Raw genomic sequence first — 19,818 nt, forward strand, 5'->3', positions numbered from 1 at the left:
ACAGACAGACAGATGGGTGTCTAAGGGTGCTAGTAAGATGTAGGGTATTTATTAGTAGGCTCGATTATAGATGTGAAGGGCAGAGTGGGGACCACTCACACTTCAGGGTACTGTCCCTCAACTCCCCAGATATGTGAGACACCGGAGTCACACGCTGGGCCTCAACCCACAGTCCTATAGCTGAGTGGACACCTCATGGCCATATTCTTCTCTCCCATAAATCTACTTCCTGTTTAAGGGCAAGGAGGTGAGGAAGCCACTCAAGATTAACATAAATCATCAGTGTATCCCCTGGATTTGGCAGCCTTGCTTTACTTTGGCAGTGACCGGGCTGGACTGAGCTCTGTGGTGCAGTATGCACACACACTTCTGCAGTGTGCACATACACTTCTACCTAATTGGTCCCCAGGACCCTGCTCTGGGTGTATCAAAGGAGTTACCACGGGCTTATGAGGGCTAGAGGTTGTTCTAACCTTCCCTCTGACTTTTGGTATCTTAGGAACTCTGAGTTCAAGACACCAGAGTCCAACCTTGTGCTAGGGCTGATGTTGAGTGTGGGTAGAGATGACTCTGCAGCTACTATCACCATCCTCACTGACTGGGCTTGCTCTGCAGCTCAGAAAGTCCCTGGCTTGAGCACCGGCCCCCCACTGCTAAAGGATGCTGTCAACCCTGCCTTACCTGCTCACCCAGGGCTAACACAACCCCAAAGCCCACCTCTGATGGAAATGCTTGAGGCCAGTGGGAGGAACGGGAGCCAGGTGACGTGCAGAGAAGACGCACATTTCAGCATCATGCAGGAGAACCCTGTGACCCCGGAGCTGCAACATGCCAGTGGCAAGTGTTTGCATTGTTTTGCTTTGGGGGCAGGGATGGAAAAATAAAAATGAAATCCAAAAGAAACATCTTCCAAATTTTTGAGTGATTTGTGGACACAGTACTTAACACGTCTGAATTGTAAAGGCACCGTTGCCCTCCACCATCGGACCCTTTTCACTTGCCCAGGGACATACGAAAGCTAGCTCCACCAAGCACATTTCGCATCAGGTCGATTCCAGAGGACAGAGTCCTTGGGAAGAAGCAAGTGTTTGTCTGTCTGTCCTCAACCTTTCACCTTGTCTGCAGTCTTTCCTGCATTCTCCTGCTGCTACTGACTCCTATCTGGGCCATGCCGAGAAAACACATTCTCTGAAGAAGATCCCCTGCACCTGACCTAGCCCCTGGTCTGTAATGCACAGGAGTGTCAGGCTGTGGGTCTGTCGGTGGCTTAGCCATTCAGAGCCCTGGCTGCTCTTCCAGGGAAGCAGGTTTGATTCCCAGTACTCACAGAGAGGCTCACAAACATCTGTAACTCTGGTTCCATGGCTACTGTCTGCACATGGTACACACACACACACACACACACACACACACACACACACACACAAGCAACACACACATACATACTTATATATACACACAGACAGACAGACAACACACATATACATACATACATACATACAGGCAGTGCACACACACACACACAATTTTGAAGAGTGTGAAACAGGTCCACAGGCCCCTCCCAGCACCTGCTACTGGGATCCTACGGAGATGGGTTGCAGGGAGATGCCTACCTTGGGCACGGCAGTAATTCCAAACCAGGGAGTATGATGCGGGTTTTCTAGGAGACATTCTGTCTATGACCCAACAGAAGTCCCAATGTAGCATCTTAATAACAAACATCACTGTGCCCCCCGTTTCTCCAACCTTCCTGGTCACACTTGACCCAAGAAAAAGCCCAGCATCTGTTCGGCAATAGGAGGAGGAGAAAGTTTGTACCAGAGCATGGCCCACAGGAGCCACCAGAGCTGGGCACACACAGAATCATTGAGTTTGGATCTCTCCTGGGCTCCTGAGTGCATCCCCGACACAAGCACACACCGTGTACGGATATATTCCTTTAATTATGGAACTGTAAAATCTCTTTAGTTCAGTCTATGCTTGTATGACACAAATGTTCGAGAATCTGCCACCCACCCAACCTGGTTCTCAGGCTCACTCGTTGGCAGTCGGCTGCGTGAGCGCGTGTGGCTGTTAGCATCCTCAGACAGTTAAATGAAGAAATGCAGCACTGACCGTGTGTGTGAACACAGAGAGAAAACCACAGCATTCTTAATTCTGGCCCAAGTGATAAAGCCACACATGAGTACCGTTCGGCAAGTGTCTGACGGATGGAAGTTGTCACGTAAGGGCTCGTCCTCTGGGTTGAGGCTGTCTCCCTGGACGACCTGCAGAACGGCTTCTCCAATATATGCATATAAATGCTTGTATGTTTGTATGTGCGGGTGCGGGTGCGGGTGCATGTGTGTGTGTGCTGCGTGTGATGTGATTTGCCAAAGTACAAAACACAGGTTTATTTCTGTTCATACTAAGCATGTTAAATAAATCAAGTTTTGTGACTAGAACACAATTCTTTTTTTCTTTTTCTTTTTAAAAAGGAACATTGAAGATCTTCAAAAATTGCTACAGTACAAAAAAAGTGTGTGTGTCTGTGTGTTGGTATTTATATATTTATATATGTATATTAACCAGAAATAGTGACTCTACCGGAAGTGATCCCCACCCCTGTCCTCTGTTAAGATCTCTCCACGTGGTTCGCTGGGCTCGGCTCCTGCCGAGCTTCCGGGTCATTACATGGCACATAGTGGTATTATTGGCACAGGTTCAGAATCGTGGTGCGAGTCCCAGGCGTCGGGAGCTGTCTCCTGTCCTTCTCTGCATGGCATTCTCTGCCGTCTCCAGTCCGCTTCTTGCGTGTCTTCTTTCTGCTCTCCGGAGAAAACTCTGGGAGACGGGAGCGCCCCTAGGCACGAGCAATTTTACAAAAATAGATTTGGCCTTGGGTGTCCTGCTCAGCTGAGTTCCCGCGGGCAAACAGAAGCAGCGGGTGCGGGACCCTCCCCTTAGATAGTTTAGGTTTAGGTTTTATAATTTTTTTGTTTTGTTTTGTTGTTTTGTTTGTACAAGTTCACCAACGGAATCCTGTGGAGGCAGAAAGGAAGAGAGTAAATAGCAGCAGCCCCTGGGGCACAGGGAGGCTCACTGCCCACACAAAGCCCAAATATACCCACTCCGGTGGTTGCCAAGGATTGGTGGGACCATGATGGAAGGCTTCAGCCCTGTGTGCAGAGCCTACCGAGAAAAGCTGGACTCGTGGCAGGAGAGGAAAATACAGAAAGCCTGAGGAACACAGGAAAAAGAGCTGCTTCCCTGGCATCTGACTGAAGTCTCTCACTAGCAAATTACCCACCCTTAAGGCCTTCATTCTCCCAGGCATGCGTCTACATGTTCTAGGCGTCTTACCCGAGACGGTACAGGGGAAGGGCATGTTCTAAAGGCCCTGTGCAACCCCAGCAGCTCCTGGTTTGAGCTGACTAGATAGTAATCTCATCCCAGGCACCCGTGGAGCCAAGCCGTCGCCTTATTATCAATGAAAGAAACACAGGCAGAGGACAGTGGGGTCCCAGAAACATGTTGCGTACCAAAATCCCCCAAAAGCTGCCAAATGCCGATCTACAGCCTTCTAGTTGAAATACGACTCGTTCTTTGAGAAGCCCAAACCCACACTCCGGTGAGTGTCTTGACTTCTTCTCAGTATTTCTTTTCACTGTCAATACTGAGTTCAGGAATCTTTAACAAAACTCCCAACTCAGCTTAGGACACCAGCCAGCGCTGAAATCCTTTTCAGCGTTAAAGACATAGACTCTGTGGTGGTCTGAGTTCACCACAGGAGCAGTCGAGCTGCTGGGGAGGCAATGTTGAGCTGCCTCCTCAGGAACACATCACCCAAGCATGCCTGCCACTGGCTAATACTCCCTCCATGTTCCTCCTCCCTCTCTAACCCGTGGACGGCAGAGATTTGCTTGCTGCACCTATAACACAGGAAGGAGCCTATGGGGTCCCTTTCCATCCACCACCACCTACAAGTTCACTTGGACCAAGACTCAGGACAGACTTCTAGATCCTGAGTCCCCCCAAGAGAGAAAGGGGACCTGGTTATGTGCAGGAGCGGCCAGTGACTGCAGCATCCTTCAGCAGCCTGGTCAGGAAAAGGCACCCAAACCTGTCTGTGTGTGAGCAGCAGTAAGTGGCAGCCCAGAGTTCCAGCCAGTGAGAGTCCCTGGACATGAGGATGTATTATTACATCGCAGCCATAAGCGATCTTGCTGAGTGCTGTGTGAGTTCTGGGGCAATGTGTGTGGGCTTCCATTGCCCCTCAGGGCTCTCACTAGAAACACCCATCCCACAACTACAGGCCTCTAAGACTCTCAAGCAGAAAGGGGACTTCCTCCACACCTGTAGATGACACAAGCCAAGAAGCCAGGGCTCTCGGGACCCTCAACGAAGGTGACACGATGTGACATGAGTGCTGGTGCTGCCCCGCAGGTCCCAGGCCCAGAGAATGGCCAAACTGGAAGATCCGTCACAGAGAGTTTCGAACCTTCTAGGGACATACAGCCCTGGAAGCAAGCTGGCCTGGGAGCTGGGTGAAGAGTCCCCATAGCTGCAGGAAGCATGGGTATGGGACTCAACTCTCCCAGGAGACTCCGGTGGGATACCCTTTCTCCTGACTCAACAGTGGTAGACTTTGAGCACTGACCTTTCCAGGAGACACATGAAGGTTTCATCCTGGATTTGTGGGTGGGGCTGTGAGGACCCCTGTTTGCTCCAAGAGCCCCACACTTGTCTCTCCAGTGAGGCGGAGAAGAGGACTGAGGTGCTAGCCCCTTCCCTATGGTCCCAGAATGGACAACAGAAGCCCCTTGTACAACCCTCTGTCTAGCCTGCCATCTCCAAGAGGTGCCTATTGGGCTACTCTATGAGGCCTAAGTTGAAGCATCCACAATGCTTCTGTGGGGTTATCGATCTACTGCAGACCTCAGTCAACCTTTCGAAAAGAATGGGGACCTCGGGTCATGTCAGCACACAGCTCCTGTTGGTGGAATATTCCCTGAGCTATATCTCCATATTCAGGGATCAATAGGAAAAGGGTTTCAAACAGAGAAGTAATTTAAGACAGCAAGAGCCATCTTGGGTGCGCATTTTCATTTGAACTTTGTGGAAATTTAAAAAAAAAAAGTACTCTGCGAATCCACTCATGTGGGGGACCCAGGTTGTGCATTTAAACAGGCAGATGGTGGGGGTGGCTAGAGTGTGCGTTTGTACAGTCAGTAGGGATGCCAAGGCCAGGGGGGCTGCTAGTATCCAGTGGGAAGTTTTCCTGGGAACAGTCTGACACAAGTAATGCTGCTGATACAGTTAACACTGAAGAAGGGTTAAGAGTAAGGTCTCAGTGGCTGAAGGACCTGCTGTGTGAGCGTGAAGACACAAGCTTGGATCCACAGAGCCACATACAAGATGGGCACTGCAGTGTGGGTCTATAATCCCTGTGCTGGGGAGACAGAGGCAGGAGGATCCCTGGGTCCCCAGTAAGGATACTGGCCTGCCAGCCTAGCAGAATTGGTGTGCTCGGGTCAGTGAGGGTCTCTGTCTCAAAAAAATATGGTAGCAATTGACAGAGGAAGACATCCAACATTGACCTCTGGCCTCCACAAGCATACAACCACAGAAACACATAGCTACTAACAACACACTACACATGCACATAAACACCACACCACACACACATACAGAGAGAGAGAGAAAGACAGACAGACAGACAGAGACAGACAGAGAGACAGAAAGAGAGACAGAGACACACAGAGAGACAGCAAAGTTAATTGATATTTTTATTAGGTCTATTTTTCTACAATTATATACTCGTTTTAAACAGGTTCACTAAAGGCTGGCCTGGTAGCCTAGGTTGGTATAATCAGGGTGACTTAGGTCTCCCTCTTCTCTCTGTCTCTCTGCCTCTGTCTCTGTCTCCCCCTCCCCCCTTTTTTGAGACAGTGTTTCTCTATCCAGCCTAGTCTGGGCAGAAGCTGTACATTATTGTTATTGTTGCAATATTGTTATTGCAACACGCCTGGCCTGCTGCAGCGTCCTGAGTGCTGGGAACCGAGGCAAGCTCTGCCAAACCTGCCTCTAAAGTTGGCTGTAAATCATAGGGAGGCTTCACCTTCAGGAGAGAGGCTCCCAAGGAGGAGGCTGACCCTTGATCCTGAACTTAAACAAAGCAAGGCTGAAGGGACAGCCCTACCCACTCCCTACCAGCCTTCTAGATACTTCTATGTTCTCCATGCTGGCTCCTCCCACCTACCTTCCCTCCACCGTGTCCCTCCCTCTCTCCTCTATGCAGACATACCCTCAATTTCTATCTGTCTTGCTTCCCGGGTGTAAGAGAGTTTCCTGGAATTTTCAGCCAGGCATGCATAGCATTTCCCTGGCAACAGGACCCTCCCTGAGTACAGGTCTGCGATGGGGGTCACCTCAGGCTGGATGGTAGAGCCCGGTGACAGGGGCCATCCTTTGTTAAGTGATTATATGGAACCACACAGAAAAGGAACTCTCCTCCAAGCCCACAGGGCAGGGTCACTGGGAGACCAAGACAGTGGTGAGATGGCCATTGTAACAGCAGCACTGGCTTTCTGCAGAGAGTAGAGGAGATTCCAGACAATGTCAGGGCATCATCCCAGCCTCAGGTCAGGGAGGGAGGAGAGATGAGAAACCTGCCCTGAGCTCTCAGCCCTGCTGTTCTCTAGTTCTGGCTTACAGTGGAGGGGTGGGGTCTCTGGCTGCAGAGGCTCAGTGCAGGAGCCTCTTGGCCCTGAGTTGGAGAAAGACCACAGGCCCAGGGGAAGGATGCAGGATGTGGGTCTGGACCCCACAGGAAACAGGCAGGGAAGGACAGGGTAGGTGGGAACTGCAGAGCAAGCGATCTTGCAGATAAATTCCGGGATAAATTCTGCCCCCTGCTGCCCGGAAGGAGACTGAGCTGCAGGCTTCCTGGGCTCACCGGCTTGAGCATCTGCTCTTAAAAACAAAGACAAGAGGCAGGCCTTGTCCCTGGTACCACAGCTCCTGACCAGCCTGAAAGAACACCTGTGCCCCGTGTTCCTTCTGTGCTGGATGACAGAAAGCACAGCTTCTAGAAGGTTCTCCGTGTTACTTTGAAAGAGATATTCCTTTAAGTTATGAGAGCTTTGCACTCTATGAACATGGTGTTTGTATGTGCACATGTGTACATGTTCCTGTGCACAAGTGCTTGTGCACATGCATGCAGATGCCAGGGGTCGATGTTGGGTGCTTTTCTCAATCCCTGTCCACCGTGAGACAGGGTCTCTCAGTGAACCCATAGCTCACAGAACGGCTGGATCTGGCTCTCTATATGGGTGCTAGGGATCTAGAAGCACTCCACCGAGCCATCTCCCCAGACCCAGGGATGTGATTTGTTTTGTTTTCTTTTGTTTGGGGGAAGGTTTAGGCGCTTGCCTTTTCTTTTCTTTTCTTTTCTTTTCTTTTCTTTTCTTTTCTTTTCTTTTCTTTTTTATCAGTTTGTGCTTCAATTTGTTCCTGAGAATATTAGTAATGATTCATCTCTTGTGTGCTCCAGACTGGGGAGTCTCAATGTTTTCCGAGGTGCTGCTCAGAATGAAGTGGCTTTGATGAATAGGAAGAACCTACGTGTAATTCAGTTTCCTGAAGTTCAGCCATCCCAGGGGTGGCGGAACTGACAGGAAATGAGGCACGAGCCAATGGCAGGCAAGCCTCTGAGTAGAAATCATCTTCGTGTGGCTACCTGCGGTCACCGTGAGGTGGTATGAGATAAGGACTCTCCGAAGTGAGAGCTTGCCTGTCAGGATACCTGGGTTTCCCCAGGAGTCTGTCTGCAGGGAAAAGACTTGGTCATGGTTAGCCCTCCGCCCACCCCCCCCTTGTACAGACACAGTCCTGTGAAGGGGTAAGGATGTGTTGGGGTAAGAAACTGCTACACAGAGGCCAGCAAGATGACTCAGAAGGCAAAAGAGCTTGCTTCAAAAGCCTGAGGTCCTAAGTCTAATTCCCAGAACACACAGTGGAAGGAGCACACAGACACACAGACACACACACACACACACACACACACACACACACACACACAGAGAGAGAGAGAGAGAGAGAGAGAGAGAGAGGGAGGGAGAGAGAGAGAGAGCATGCACTGACACATACACACAAACATACACAGACAGGGAGACACACTCACATAGACACTATCCTGGCACACACACACACACACACACACACATTAAAATTCTTTTAGACAAATTGCTCCATCACCTATAAAAAGCTATCTGAAAGTCCTAAAGGCTCTTCGAGAGATAAATATCCCTATTGACTATTAAACCTTAATTAAACGTGTTTCTATTAATTGCTGTTTATTTAAGGGACAATAAGCACCCGTGTAAACCCGAGAGATCTCTCTGGTACGTCTCTGCTTGTTGCTCATGCCCAGGCGTTAATTATAAGAATCAAGGGATGCTTGGACTCTGAAGGCTTTCATCCCAGTGACTGATGAATAGCTCGCCCGGCATACGGCGATGAGATCTTTAAGCATTTATCAGAGACTAATGAGCCTCTTTTCCCAGCTCTCCTGGTTCTGGTCTAGAGAAAGTCACCGGAGGTGAAGCGTGGCAGGCGTGACAGCAGAGCACATCCTTTTGGAAAGGAGACACAACATCTAGTTCTTCTGAGCCCAGAGGGTCCCCATAACGCACATGGAGGGGCGGGGTGGACTGGAAACAGATGTACTCATGTAGGTGAGAGTGACTGTGAACTCCTGGGGCAGCTGCATGCTACACCCCATCTAAGATCAGTGTCCTGGGATACCCAATCAAAACTATGGGATGTCATCACTCTGGGGCAGAGCGGATGCCACCAGAAAGACAAGAGGTCTGGAGCAGAGGAACAAATACAACCACTCGTCCTGCTCATCGAGTTCTGTGTTCCTGTGAATGTCCGTGCTGCAGCTCCCTGCAAGAAGGCTACAGAGCTCAGCCCCCAGGCACTCAGGACTAGCCTCACTGCAGCCTGGCTGACCATCCCCTTTAGTTGGAGATCTTACAGCCCCACTCTACCTCCAGCCTGCCTACAGCTTGGAGCTGGCCTTAGGGGGGAAGTGAGCAAAGGTGCCTAGCATAGAGATGGGCTTGGTCTCAGACACTGCAAGGCACAGCCATCTGTATGGCAGGCAGTGTGACATCCTGGAACCAGGCAGCTGTGGGTAATCGGGCCTCACCATCGACAACCTAGACCATCATGGCCAAATCATGTCTTCTCTCAGCCTCAGTTTCCCTCCTGTAGTTGGGCTTGCTGGGAGACTGGCCTTTCTAACATCTAAATGACAGAGTTGCCCCAAGACATATGGCCTATGGGCCCCCAGCTCTTCCAGAAAGTTGTGGCTCAGTGGGCAGACTCAGCATCTCCATGACAATGAATTATTATTGTTTAATACATTTTTCTTTCTTTCTTTTTTAATTGATACAGGATCTGACTCTGTACCCATGCTGTCTTTAGACTCTCAGTGATTCCTCTGCCTCAAACTCATGACCGTTTGATTAAAGACATTAGCCACCACATCCACCTTTGATGAACTTTTAAAGGTATAACTGAGATGTGGCGCCTACCCCACCCTGGGACCTCCCCAACACCAGGTGAGTTGGTACATCCAAGAGGGACTTCCACAGCCTTAATGGAGAGAACACATTGGCAGACCATGGCACTGCTCTCAGGATGCACCAGGCTCCGGGTCCTTGCCTGCTAGAAGGCTGTGTTTGCCACATAGGCTCGGTGAAGGCCTCTGCGGGAGGCTCATTTCCAGTCTAATCTAATTACATTCTCTTGCCCGTTGGCGGAACATGTTGGCTTTGGGACAGGGACTGAGGGCTGGAGATTTGATTTGGACCAAACTTGCGATTCATTAGTGCTGGGATTAAGAACTGACCGATTCATTTCCAAGCTGGCGGCAGATCCTCCCCGCTTCCTGCTGGACGAGGGCTGGGTATGGAACCCCTGAGCCATGCCCACCCCTCACCCCGCACAGAAGGCGAGCATCGAGTAAGACGAAAACATCTGTGGACACTGTGTCCTATCTAAGAGACGGCTTATCATTCCATGGGAAATGACTAGGTGCCTCTTTTACAAGAGGGACATAGACTGGCTGTCTCTGCCGTGACATGGAGCAAGACTTGCATCTCAAAACAAAGGGGGACAGACAGACATCACCATGGGCTATGCTTGCAGCTGTGTAAGCGGGAAGTGAGGCTCCAAGGTAAGGCACTCACGTCCCTGTAGGCCACTGTTCACAGACTCAGCAAGGAGCCACTGGATGTCCGCATCGCACATCAGGTTCATACCAACCAAAGCAAGCTGAATGTTCCCAGGCAGTGGAGCGTGAAGAGCCATCCTGTCTGGGTGCCGGTCTCCAGCTTCAAATTAGTGGATGTCTCAACTCTTCGCTTTCTTTCTTTATCATGTTACTTCTTATCTCTTATTTTCACAGTTCAAGACTGTCTTTTAATTCAACTCTGGCTTCCCAACCCCCCTCCCCCAGCATGACTTGTGTGCTGAGGCTGTGATCCCTGTCTGCTTAGCTGCTGCCCCGGTGGGTGGCTTCCTGCTGAGGGAAGGGGATGCTGTGCCCAGAGCTTGTTTCTGAAGGTGATTTCAGCTCTCACCTCTGCACAGGGAGAGCTGGACAGCGAGCTGCTGCTGTTGCTACTGCAGCTGCAGCAGCAGCAAGGACATCCTGTGAGCTACTCCCCTACTGGGTAGTCTCATCTGTGTGTCTAAGAGATGTGCCTCAAAGACCCATGGACCAGTATCTACATAGGGGATGTCCTGGGAAACCCACTGTCTTAGAGAGGGGCTCCTGGTCATCCCAAACAGAGGTAAGGGGGATGGGGGAGGAGCAGGGAGAGAAGGAGGGCATCCCGACCCTGGAAGATACGTACCATGAAACAGACACATGGCGTCTGCCCCGCCCCCAGGAGGTAAAAAGCCTTCGGCCAGTCAGCAGGAGATTTCAAACCATTTCTCAGACACAAAGGCCACAGGGATGAGATGCCTATCCGCAGAGGATGTTCTGTGGAGAGCAGAGAAGGCTGGTGTTAGCCTACAGGGCAGGTGAGTGGGCAGCCTGCAGACAGGATCTGCTCTCTAGAGATGGGTCTTTAAGGGACTACCATTTTCTTACAGGCCCGCAAGCAAAGAGGCTGGAGGTTGAGGACTCAGGTGTGCGGGTGGGAAGGCTGGCCATTCCTCACTCCTGTGCCATCTCCAGATGCTAGCTTTGGGGTGAGCCTAAAGCCAGGGTCTAGGCATCCATAGGCAGAGATCATATTGCATATGATAAAAAAAAGGCAAGACCTAGCTCCTAAAATGTCTCCCTCACATTTTGTCATTGAAGGCAGGTTACTGTGATGGTCAGCATTAACTACCAACTTTACACAACCTAGAATCACCCAGGAAGAGAGTCACAGTGAGGGACCATATAAATCAGGTTGATCTGTGAGCATGTCTGTGAAGTTATCCTGATTGATAAGTGGGGAAAATTCAGACCACCATGAGTGGCACCATTCCCTAGGCAGGGGATTCTGGGAGGATCCAGACCACCATGAGTGGCACCATTCCCTAGGCAAGGGATTCTGGGAGGATCCAGACCACCATGAGTGGCACCATTCCCTAGGCAGGGGGTTCTGGGAGGATCCAGACCACCATGAGTGGCACCATTCCCTAGGCAAGGGATTCTGGGAGGATCCAGACCACCATGAGTGGCACCATTCCCTAGGCGGGGGGTTCTGGGAGAATCCAGACCACCATGAGTGGCACCATTCCCTAGGCAGGGGATTCTGGGAGAATCCAGACCACCATGAGTGGCACCATTCCCTAGGCAAGGGATTCTGGGAGGATCCAGACCACTATTAGTGCCACCATTTCCTAGGCAGGGGATTCTAGGAGAATCCAGACCTCTATGAGAGGCACCATCCCCTAGGCAGGGGATTCTGAACCATATAAACATGAAGCAGGCAAGCAAGCATGCGTGTATTTATTCCTCTTGGCTCTAGACTGACCAGGTGTGAAAGCTTCTGCTGCTGTGAAATCCCTGTGATGAGAGGCTGAAACCTGGAATCATAAACTGAAAAAACTCCTTTCTACCCTAAGCTGCTTTTTGTCAAGGTATTTCATCACAACCACAGAAATAAAACAGGCAACTACCATGTCCCAGGCCCAGTGGCAGGAACCAGAGTGTTACCCTTCCTGGCTCTGTAGCAAGGATATGAGAGTATCAGATAGCAAATCCTCTACAGTTGGACAGGGCCTTCCCCATGGCACAAACATGGCACACCTGCTCACTGCAGCCAGTACCACAGGAGCATAGGAACTGGTGATCAGAAGCCCTAGATGTCCAAGAGCCACTCTTATTTATAGATAAATCAGCGAACAGGGTGGAAGGGGCAGAGTGACCCAGAGCTGACCTCCCCGTGGCCACAACAGGGAGCCCTTGATAGTGTCCCTACATTGCTGTGATGGTTTGTATATGTACCGGGAGTGGCACTACTAGAAGGTGTGGCCTTGTTGGAGTAGGTGTGTCACTGTGGGTATGGACCCTCATCCTAGCTGCTTAAAAGTCAGTGTTCTGCTAGCAGAATTCAGATGAAGATGTAGAACTCTCACCTCCTCCTGCACCATGCCTGCCTGGATGCTGCCATGCTCCCACCTTGATGATGATGGACTGAACCTCTGAACCCGTAAGCCAGCCCCAATTAAATGTCATCCTTTATAAGACTTTCCTCGGTCATGGTGTCTGTTCACAGCAGTAAAACCCTAAGACAACTGCTAATACAGCTCTGACCAGGGGGAGGGGCTTTACAGGCACGTAAGCAGCCAGCTTACTGCCTCATTTCTTTTCTTCTTTTTCCCCTAATTTACAGATGACGCATGGGTGCATAGTCACTTAAAAAAATAGCTTATTGATATTTTAATTTAATGCTGGACAAACCCTGAGCAGCTGACTCAGGGGTTTCTTAACCATTTCCCAGGGATGGCTGGAGAAGTGTGTCTTCTTTGAGGGATCACCCATGAATAATAAAACAGCATTTAATAAGAGGCTCCAGCCCCGGAGTCTGCTTGGCATTTTCTGTGCTTCTGAGCTGGCTGCTGACGAGTTATTATTGACAGAATCTCAGAGATAGCAACTGTGGGAGGGACCCGACATAATCTGCTGATACTCTGGGGCAGTGAGCACTTGGCTGGCTGTGAATCCTGAGGCTGGAGGGCAGCTCTTTGGCTTCCAGGCACAGTGTGGGGGGCTAGGAGTACTTCTTCATTACCACTTGGGGGTCTGGGATAGGTTTTCGCCATGGCTTCCACTGTGCTTCCCAGGGGTGGCTACATACCTGTTGATTTAACTTCACTGCTATTGTTTTGACAAGTCAGCTCCCTGCATGTGCCAGGGCCCTGCAAGCTCTACAGAATGACTGCCCAAGATGGCAGTGCCTGTTCACCCACACAGAGCTTTGAGCCTCGGATCCTGGGTCATGTGGAACTCACCGGTTTCCGTTGAATGTGGACTTGTACTCCCCGGTCGAGTGCAGCGTCTCGTCGGCATACACGGGCACAGAGGCCCTGACACACTCGTGAGAACACTGCAGTGTCTCATTATAGGCGGTGAAGATGTCCACACTGCTGGGCACCCGGGCCGGGGTGAAGTCCGTCAAGTTCTGGCAACTCTCCTCCTGCTGATTCATCTTCCGCTGGTGGCTATTCCTCCGAGTGTGCCCGCTTGGGGCACAGCTAGGAGAGAGGGGGGTGGGGGTTGAACTGGGGGAGGGCAGGTTCCAGAGTGCTTGTGCAGCTCTCTCCCGCACATCCACAGTGAAGCCTCGGCTGCCAGGCATCATTTATATGACACAGTAATTCCCAGCCTCTTCAGGAAGATCAACCACAATCAAGTAATCAGCTTTTTTTTTTTTCAAATATAAAATCTGAATTTTAAATGTGGCCATTATCACAAGAGTGCTTTGAGGTGAGCGGTGGGACAAGGGATCCTTATTTGCCTAAAGAATGTCAGCTAGACTGAGGCGGCAGACTCAGTTTCTCTCGGATGCCTTAACCGGATGGGGAGGTGGATAATGCCCACTGCAGAAGGGCTGGGTGGGCAGGAGGGGACCTGGGGTGGGGTGGGGGCAGCTTGACTGTTGGATGAGTGGCTGAGAGGGAGCTCCTAGCCTGCACCCACCTCTGTCTGTCTGTCTGTCACCTTGCCCAGAACACATCTTCAAAGGAAAAACAGTGACTTGTGTTCTTGTGTTCGCCATTTCCAGGGTTTGACAAAGGCACGCTCTCATGCCCCATGTGCCACAGAAGGGGTCATAAGTCCTCTCTGCTCCCAGATGGTCATGATATGTTACTACGCCATATGCACAGGGGCTTGGGGTCCCCCTCCCCTGAATTACTGGATCTACCAGGGGCCCACCTGTCTACCAGGTGTGAAGCCAGCAGAATGGTGTTTGTCCTGGGCCGTTAATCCTCCTTGCTACCTGCCTCTGGCTCCCTCTCTTCTTCTAGGTTTGTCCAGTTGTTGGAACCCTACTTGTTATTCACATATACCTAGGAATCAGGGCACACTGCCCCCCTGGGGATCAGGAACTCCAAGGCCCACACGCAACAGATGCCTTTCCAAGTGACTGCAGGCAGATCTGAGCTGCAAGGGCCATAGGCAGCAAGGAACCCTCTCAGTTTTCTTGGGCTGTGTCAGATGAACACACCCAGCAAGGCCAGCCTCAAAGAAGGCCACTTTACAGAAGGGAACAGTGAGGAAAGCCACCTGCAGCAGGGCACCAGCATGGTCTGCCAGTCTGTAGGCTGACACTCAGGACTTTCAGTCTGTTTTATTTGAAATGTGGTCTTGTGTTATCCAGCTTTGTAGCTGAGGCTGGCCTTGAACTTCTAACGCTCTGGCCTCTACTTTCCCGAGTGCTGGAATTACTGGCACAGGCCAACACACCCAGGGTACACAGAGCTGGGATGGAAGCCAGAGTTCCATGTAAGCTGGCCAAGTATTGTGTCAACGGAGTTAAATCCCAAGTTTCAGAGCCTGGTCTTAAAGTGTGGGGCTCTCTGTGAAGATCCCTCTGGGTGCCCCCGCAAACCACCACTCCCGGGCCTTACCAATTTTTTAAGACAAGAGTTGTGATGAGCGCAGCGATGACCATGATGAGGGAGACGGTGATGGTGATGATCTGATGCACAGCCAGACCTGGAGGGGAGGAGTCAGAGGTCAAAGGTCGGTACATAGAGGTCAAAGGTCAGGTCAAACAAAGGTCAGAGCACACAAAGGTCAAAGTTCGGCACATGGGAAGGGCCAGGTCAGAAGGCTCCAGGGCCGGAGCTGGAGGAGACAGACCGAAGGACATTGGGCAGGTGCTTAGAGATTCATCTGAAGCAACAAGACTGTCGCCTGCATCCAGAGAGGGGGTCTTCAGCCCTGACCTCTCCTTCCCCACACTCAGCGTCTCAGCAGGGACCTGGCCATGAGTAGTTGTGCCCTGTGCCTGCTGCCTTTATCTGAATTCAAGTAGCTCTGCCAAGATTCCCAAGGCCTCCCTCTCTTCCTCCCCTTGCATGGTGCAAATGTTGATTCTCCATTCTGGAGCCATGAGAATGTGGAAGTGACTGGCCTGACCCAGGACTTCTCGAAGAAGTCCCCTCCCCCCCAAATGCAGACCCCAAAGACACCCTCCCCAGCGCTGCCTCCTGTCCACAGAGCCTTCCACGATTGCTGCCTGCAAAGTTAATTTCCACCAGTGAAAGAATGAAGGAAGGGTGTGAGTCCTCTATCACCTGGCCTGGAAGTCCCATCCTTCTCCCAGGGAAGAATGACGGTGGACTGGACCATAGAGTTGACAGGATGGGGATAGACAGGCAGGGCCACCTCGGCAGTAGCATAGTCAGAGTCTAACAAGCGTTTGCTGACCTTGCAGACAAATGACCAAGGTCATGATTTCTCCCACATCTCCTTCCAGTGCTCCCAACCAGTGATGCAGGATAGAGGGGAGAAGGCAGGCACTAGCTCCAGCCTCTGGTCCCATCCTAGGCCCCGCTGAGCCATGGGAATAAGTACTTCCTCCAGCTGATTACCAGCCAGCCAGAGTGGTCTGCAGGGTGCACAGCCCCGGGCTCTCTCCTGGTGTTGGAAACCATGGGACCTGAACAGAAGACCAAGGTAGCTTGGGGAACCTTCAGGAAAAAGCATCTTTGAAATGAGCGGGCCCTGTCCGTCTCTACCTGGCACCCAATTCTAACACCCCCTTTACAGACACCTGATCATCACATCTGACAGATCTGAGGTGCTAGGGCACATATTCCCACGTGGCAGACTGCAGTGTTCGGAGGTCGCTGGCAGCCTCCCAGAGACCGTCGCACAGCAGATGTCACTTCTCTGCTCAACTTGATCATCAAGCGAGACTCTTTTGTGAATGATTCCAAGTTGCCGAAGCCAGAACACATGTCCCGACTCCCCACCTCCCTCTCCTCTCTGATGAACCTCCATTTGGCCCGAAGGATTCCCGTTCTGGTTCATGGTAGGAAATAGAGGAGCTGAAACAGGACTGTCATGGCCAGCCACCCTTTCTACCCATTGATTCAAGAGCCACTGTGGTACATTATCTCCAAGGCGCTGGTGCTGATAGAGGCCCTTGTAACCATTGTGGCTGCTGTCAGGAAGCAGCCGGTGAATTCTGCTTGCTTTGAAGTCAGAACTCTCAGTGCCCATGGTGGCCCGTGGCTTCCCATACTCCCATGCTCAGCCTGGAGCACTTCCTGTTGACCTACTCCTTCCAGACCACTATTCAGCTTGCCAGTGGGGTTAAAGTCAAGCCACACCACAGGTGTTACCTTCAATGCCCCCAACAATGGATAACCTACCAGCCCAGGAGTCTCAGTTTGCTCATTAGGGTCTGAGAACCATCATGGATCTTGTAAGCAGGGGAGAAGTTGACAAGGATGGGCAGTTTGATGGAAAACTATGGAAAGGGTGTGTGGTCTGCTCACTGTCCTATCATGTTATATCCACAGATTCTCCTAGAAGAGTCAAGAAGCAGCCATGTTGTTCTGAAGGACATATGCTGATCCTGTGCCGGTGCATACAGCAAGGAAGAGGAGGAAGCTGATGATGAAGACAGAGATGGTGGTAATGATGGTGGTAGTTTGATGGTGATGATGATGGTAGAGATTAAGGTGAATATGGGGATGAAGGCGATGATGGTGGAGATGAGGGTGGTGGTGATGGTGATGATGGTGCTAACCCTGATGCTGACGGCAGTGTGATGTTGATGATGATGAATATCATTTAGATTTTGGTGGTGGTGACAACAGTCACAACTGTCATCGGCATAACTCAAATTCTATTCATTACCATCATCACCAGCATCACCCTACCACAACCATCAACGCAATGGTCATCACTGCTGCTGTTATCGCTGTGACGACAGGAGGGAGTCAGGAGGACAATGGCAGCGATGATCACAGACTGTCACTCAACAAGTGCCAGCAGTGGTCACTGTGCCGCTGTCCCCTGTAGTCCTGGCAACACCCTGAGTGATAGATTCTACAGTAACAGGTTATAGAAGGGAAAACCACCAGGGGAATCTGTGACATGCAGGACCCTCTGGCTCCAGTACCAGTGCATTTCACAATCCTGGGTAGCCTTGGCTAATCCAAGTACTGTCTCCCTACTTGTGTGTCAGAGGCTAGCTCCTCTCCCCTCAAAACCCCAGGAAAAAGCAAGATCGTGTTTTTACGAAGGCAGAAGCTCACACGCCACCACCTCCTCTGTGGAAAGGCTGCATGGACACCGACTTCTCCAGGCCAATGCTGGGCGATATCTTTGTTCCTTGGGGTGAATACACCACCTTCTATACCAAGGCTAGAGAGCTCAGTGGCTATGGTGGATAGGAAGGAGCAGAAGGCAGAGCTGAGGGACAGGCAGCAGCAGGGACTCGCTCACCTCACTGGAGAGGGGTGGCTCGCAAGAGGCAAAGAGAATCCCCTCATGGAGACAAGAGACTCAGCTATTCAGTTCCTGTTGTGTGCAGGAGCCTTTAATGGCGGTTACATGCCATATTGCTACATTTATTACTAAGAAATAAGAAATAAGGGAGATGGGAACACAGCTTACTGGTTGGGTTTTTATCAATTTGACACAATCTAGAGTCACTTGTGAAAGGAACCTCAGCTGAAGAATTGCCTCCATCAGACTGGCCTGCAGGCAAGTCTGAGGGTTCATATCCTTGACGAATAACCATGCCTGGGCAGCTGTGTAAGAAAGGAGACTGAGCAAGCCACAGGAAGCAAGCCAGTACACGGTGTTACGCCATTGTCTCTGCTTCAGCTTCTGCCCTGACATCTCTTCATGATGGACCACAAGCTGTTATGACGAAATGAACTCTTTGCTCCCCAAGTTGCTTTTGTCCATGGTGTTTTATCACAGCAAAAAAAAAAAAAAAAAAAAAAAAAAAAAAAAAAAAAAAAAAAAAAAACCTTACTAAGTCAACTGTCAAAGCCTAGGGCACATTTGAAAAACTTGTTTTCTTGAAAATTTTATGCATGAATTATTTATTTATATAACTTCTACTTCTCCCTCTCTCTAGCCCTTCCTGTGTCATCCTCTCCTCTCAAGTTCATGATCTCTTCTATAATTATTATCATTGTCATACATATACATATCTATCCATCCATCTATCATCCATCTATCCACTCATCCATCCATCCATGCATGCATCCATTCACTCATCCATCCATCCATCCACCTATCTATCCATCCATCCATCATCCATCCACCCACACACCCACCCACTCATCCATCTATCCATCCATCCAGCTACTCATCCACCCACCTATCTATCCACTCATTCATCCATGCATCCATCCATCCACCCACCCATCTATCTATCTATCTATCTATCTATCTATCTATCTATCTATCTATCCATCCATCCATCCATCCACCCACCCATCTATCCACCCACCCATCCATCTATCCATCCATCCACCCACCTATCCTTCCATCCACCCATTCACCCACCCACCCACCCACCCATTCATCCATCTATCCATCCATCCAGCTACTCATCCACCCACCTATCTATCCACTCATTCATCCATGCATCCATCCATCCACCCACCCATCTATCTATCTATCTATCTATCTATCTATCTATCTATCTATCTATCTATCCATCCATCCATCCACCCACCCATCTATCCACCCACCCATCCATCTATCCATCCATCCACCCACCTATCCTTCCATCCACCCATTCACCCACCCACCCACCCATTCATCCATCTATCCATCCATCCAGCTACTCATCCACCCACCTATCTATCCACTCATTCATCCATGCATCCATCCATCCACCCACCCATCTATCTATCTATCTATCTATCTATCTATCTATCTATCTATCTATCTATCCATCCATCCATCCATCCATCCATCCACCCACCCATCCATCTACCCACCCATCCATCTATCCATCCATCCACCTACCTACCCTTCCATCCACCCATTCACCCACCCACCCACCCATCCATCCACTCACGCCTCAGCCTATTGAATACATTTAGTGTTTCTCAAATGTACATGTATTTTGAGCTGATCATTTGGTATTGGATAATCTATTGGGGGTGTCACTGGAGAAGCCTGACTATCACTCTCTCAGTAACCATTGTAGTTTTTAATCTAGGGGTGGGGCCTTGTGAAATTTGGCCTAACACCTTGGCCTGTTGACTGGGCATGTCACTATGCAGGTCTTGCTTAGGCAGCTATATCAAGATTACATGGGTGCAGCTTCCCTG

The 19,818-nt window shown here is 50.4% G+C and overlaps 1 protein-coding gene across 2 annotated transcripts in view; it reads right to left on the bottom strand.

Annotated features, from left to right (window-relative positions):
- Positions 1–1,924: 1,924 nt before the first annotated feature.
- The window catches only part of Ajap1 (adherens junction associated protein 1), a 110,575-nt gene continuing 92,681 nt past the window's right edge, over positions 1,925–19,818 (bottom strand). For both annotated transcript variants that reach the window (XM_006538824.4, NM_001099299.1), the window contains exons 3-6: positions 15,130–15,217; positions 13,510–13,752; positions 10,911–11,041; positions 1,925–3,021 (exon numbers count right to left, since the gene is read on the bottom strand). In XM_006538824.4, coding sequence (XP_006538887.1) covers positions 10,969–11,041; positions 13,510–13,752; positions 15,130–15,217 — 404 coding nt within the window. In that variant the 3' untranslated portion in view covers positions 1,925–3,021; positions 10,911–10,968. The remainder of the gene's footprint in view (positions 3,022–10,910; positions 11,042–13,509; positions 13,753–15,129; positions 15,218–19,818) is intronic.

The sequence above is a fragment of the Mus musculus genome, chromosome 4, assembly GCF_000001635.26.
Source record: "Mus musculus strain C57BL/6J chromosome 4, GRCm38.p6 C57BL/6J".
In the NCBI taxonomy this organism is placed as follows: Eukaryota; Metazoa; Chordata; class Mammalia; order Rodentia; family Muridae; genus Mus; species Mus musculus.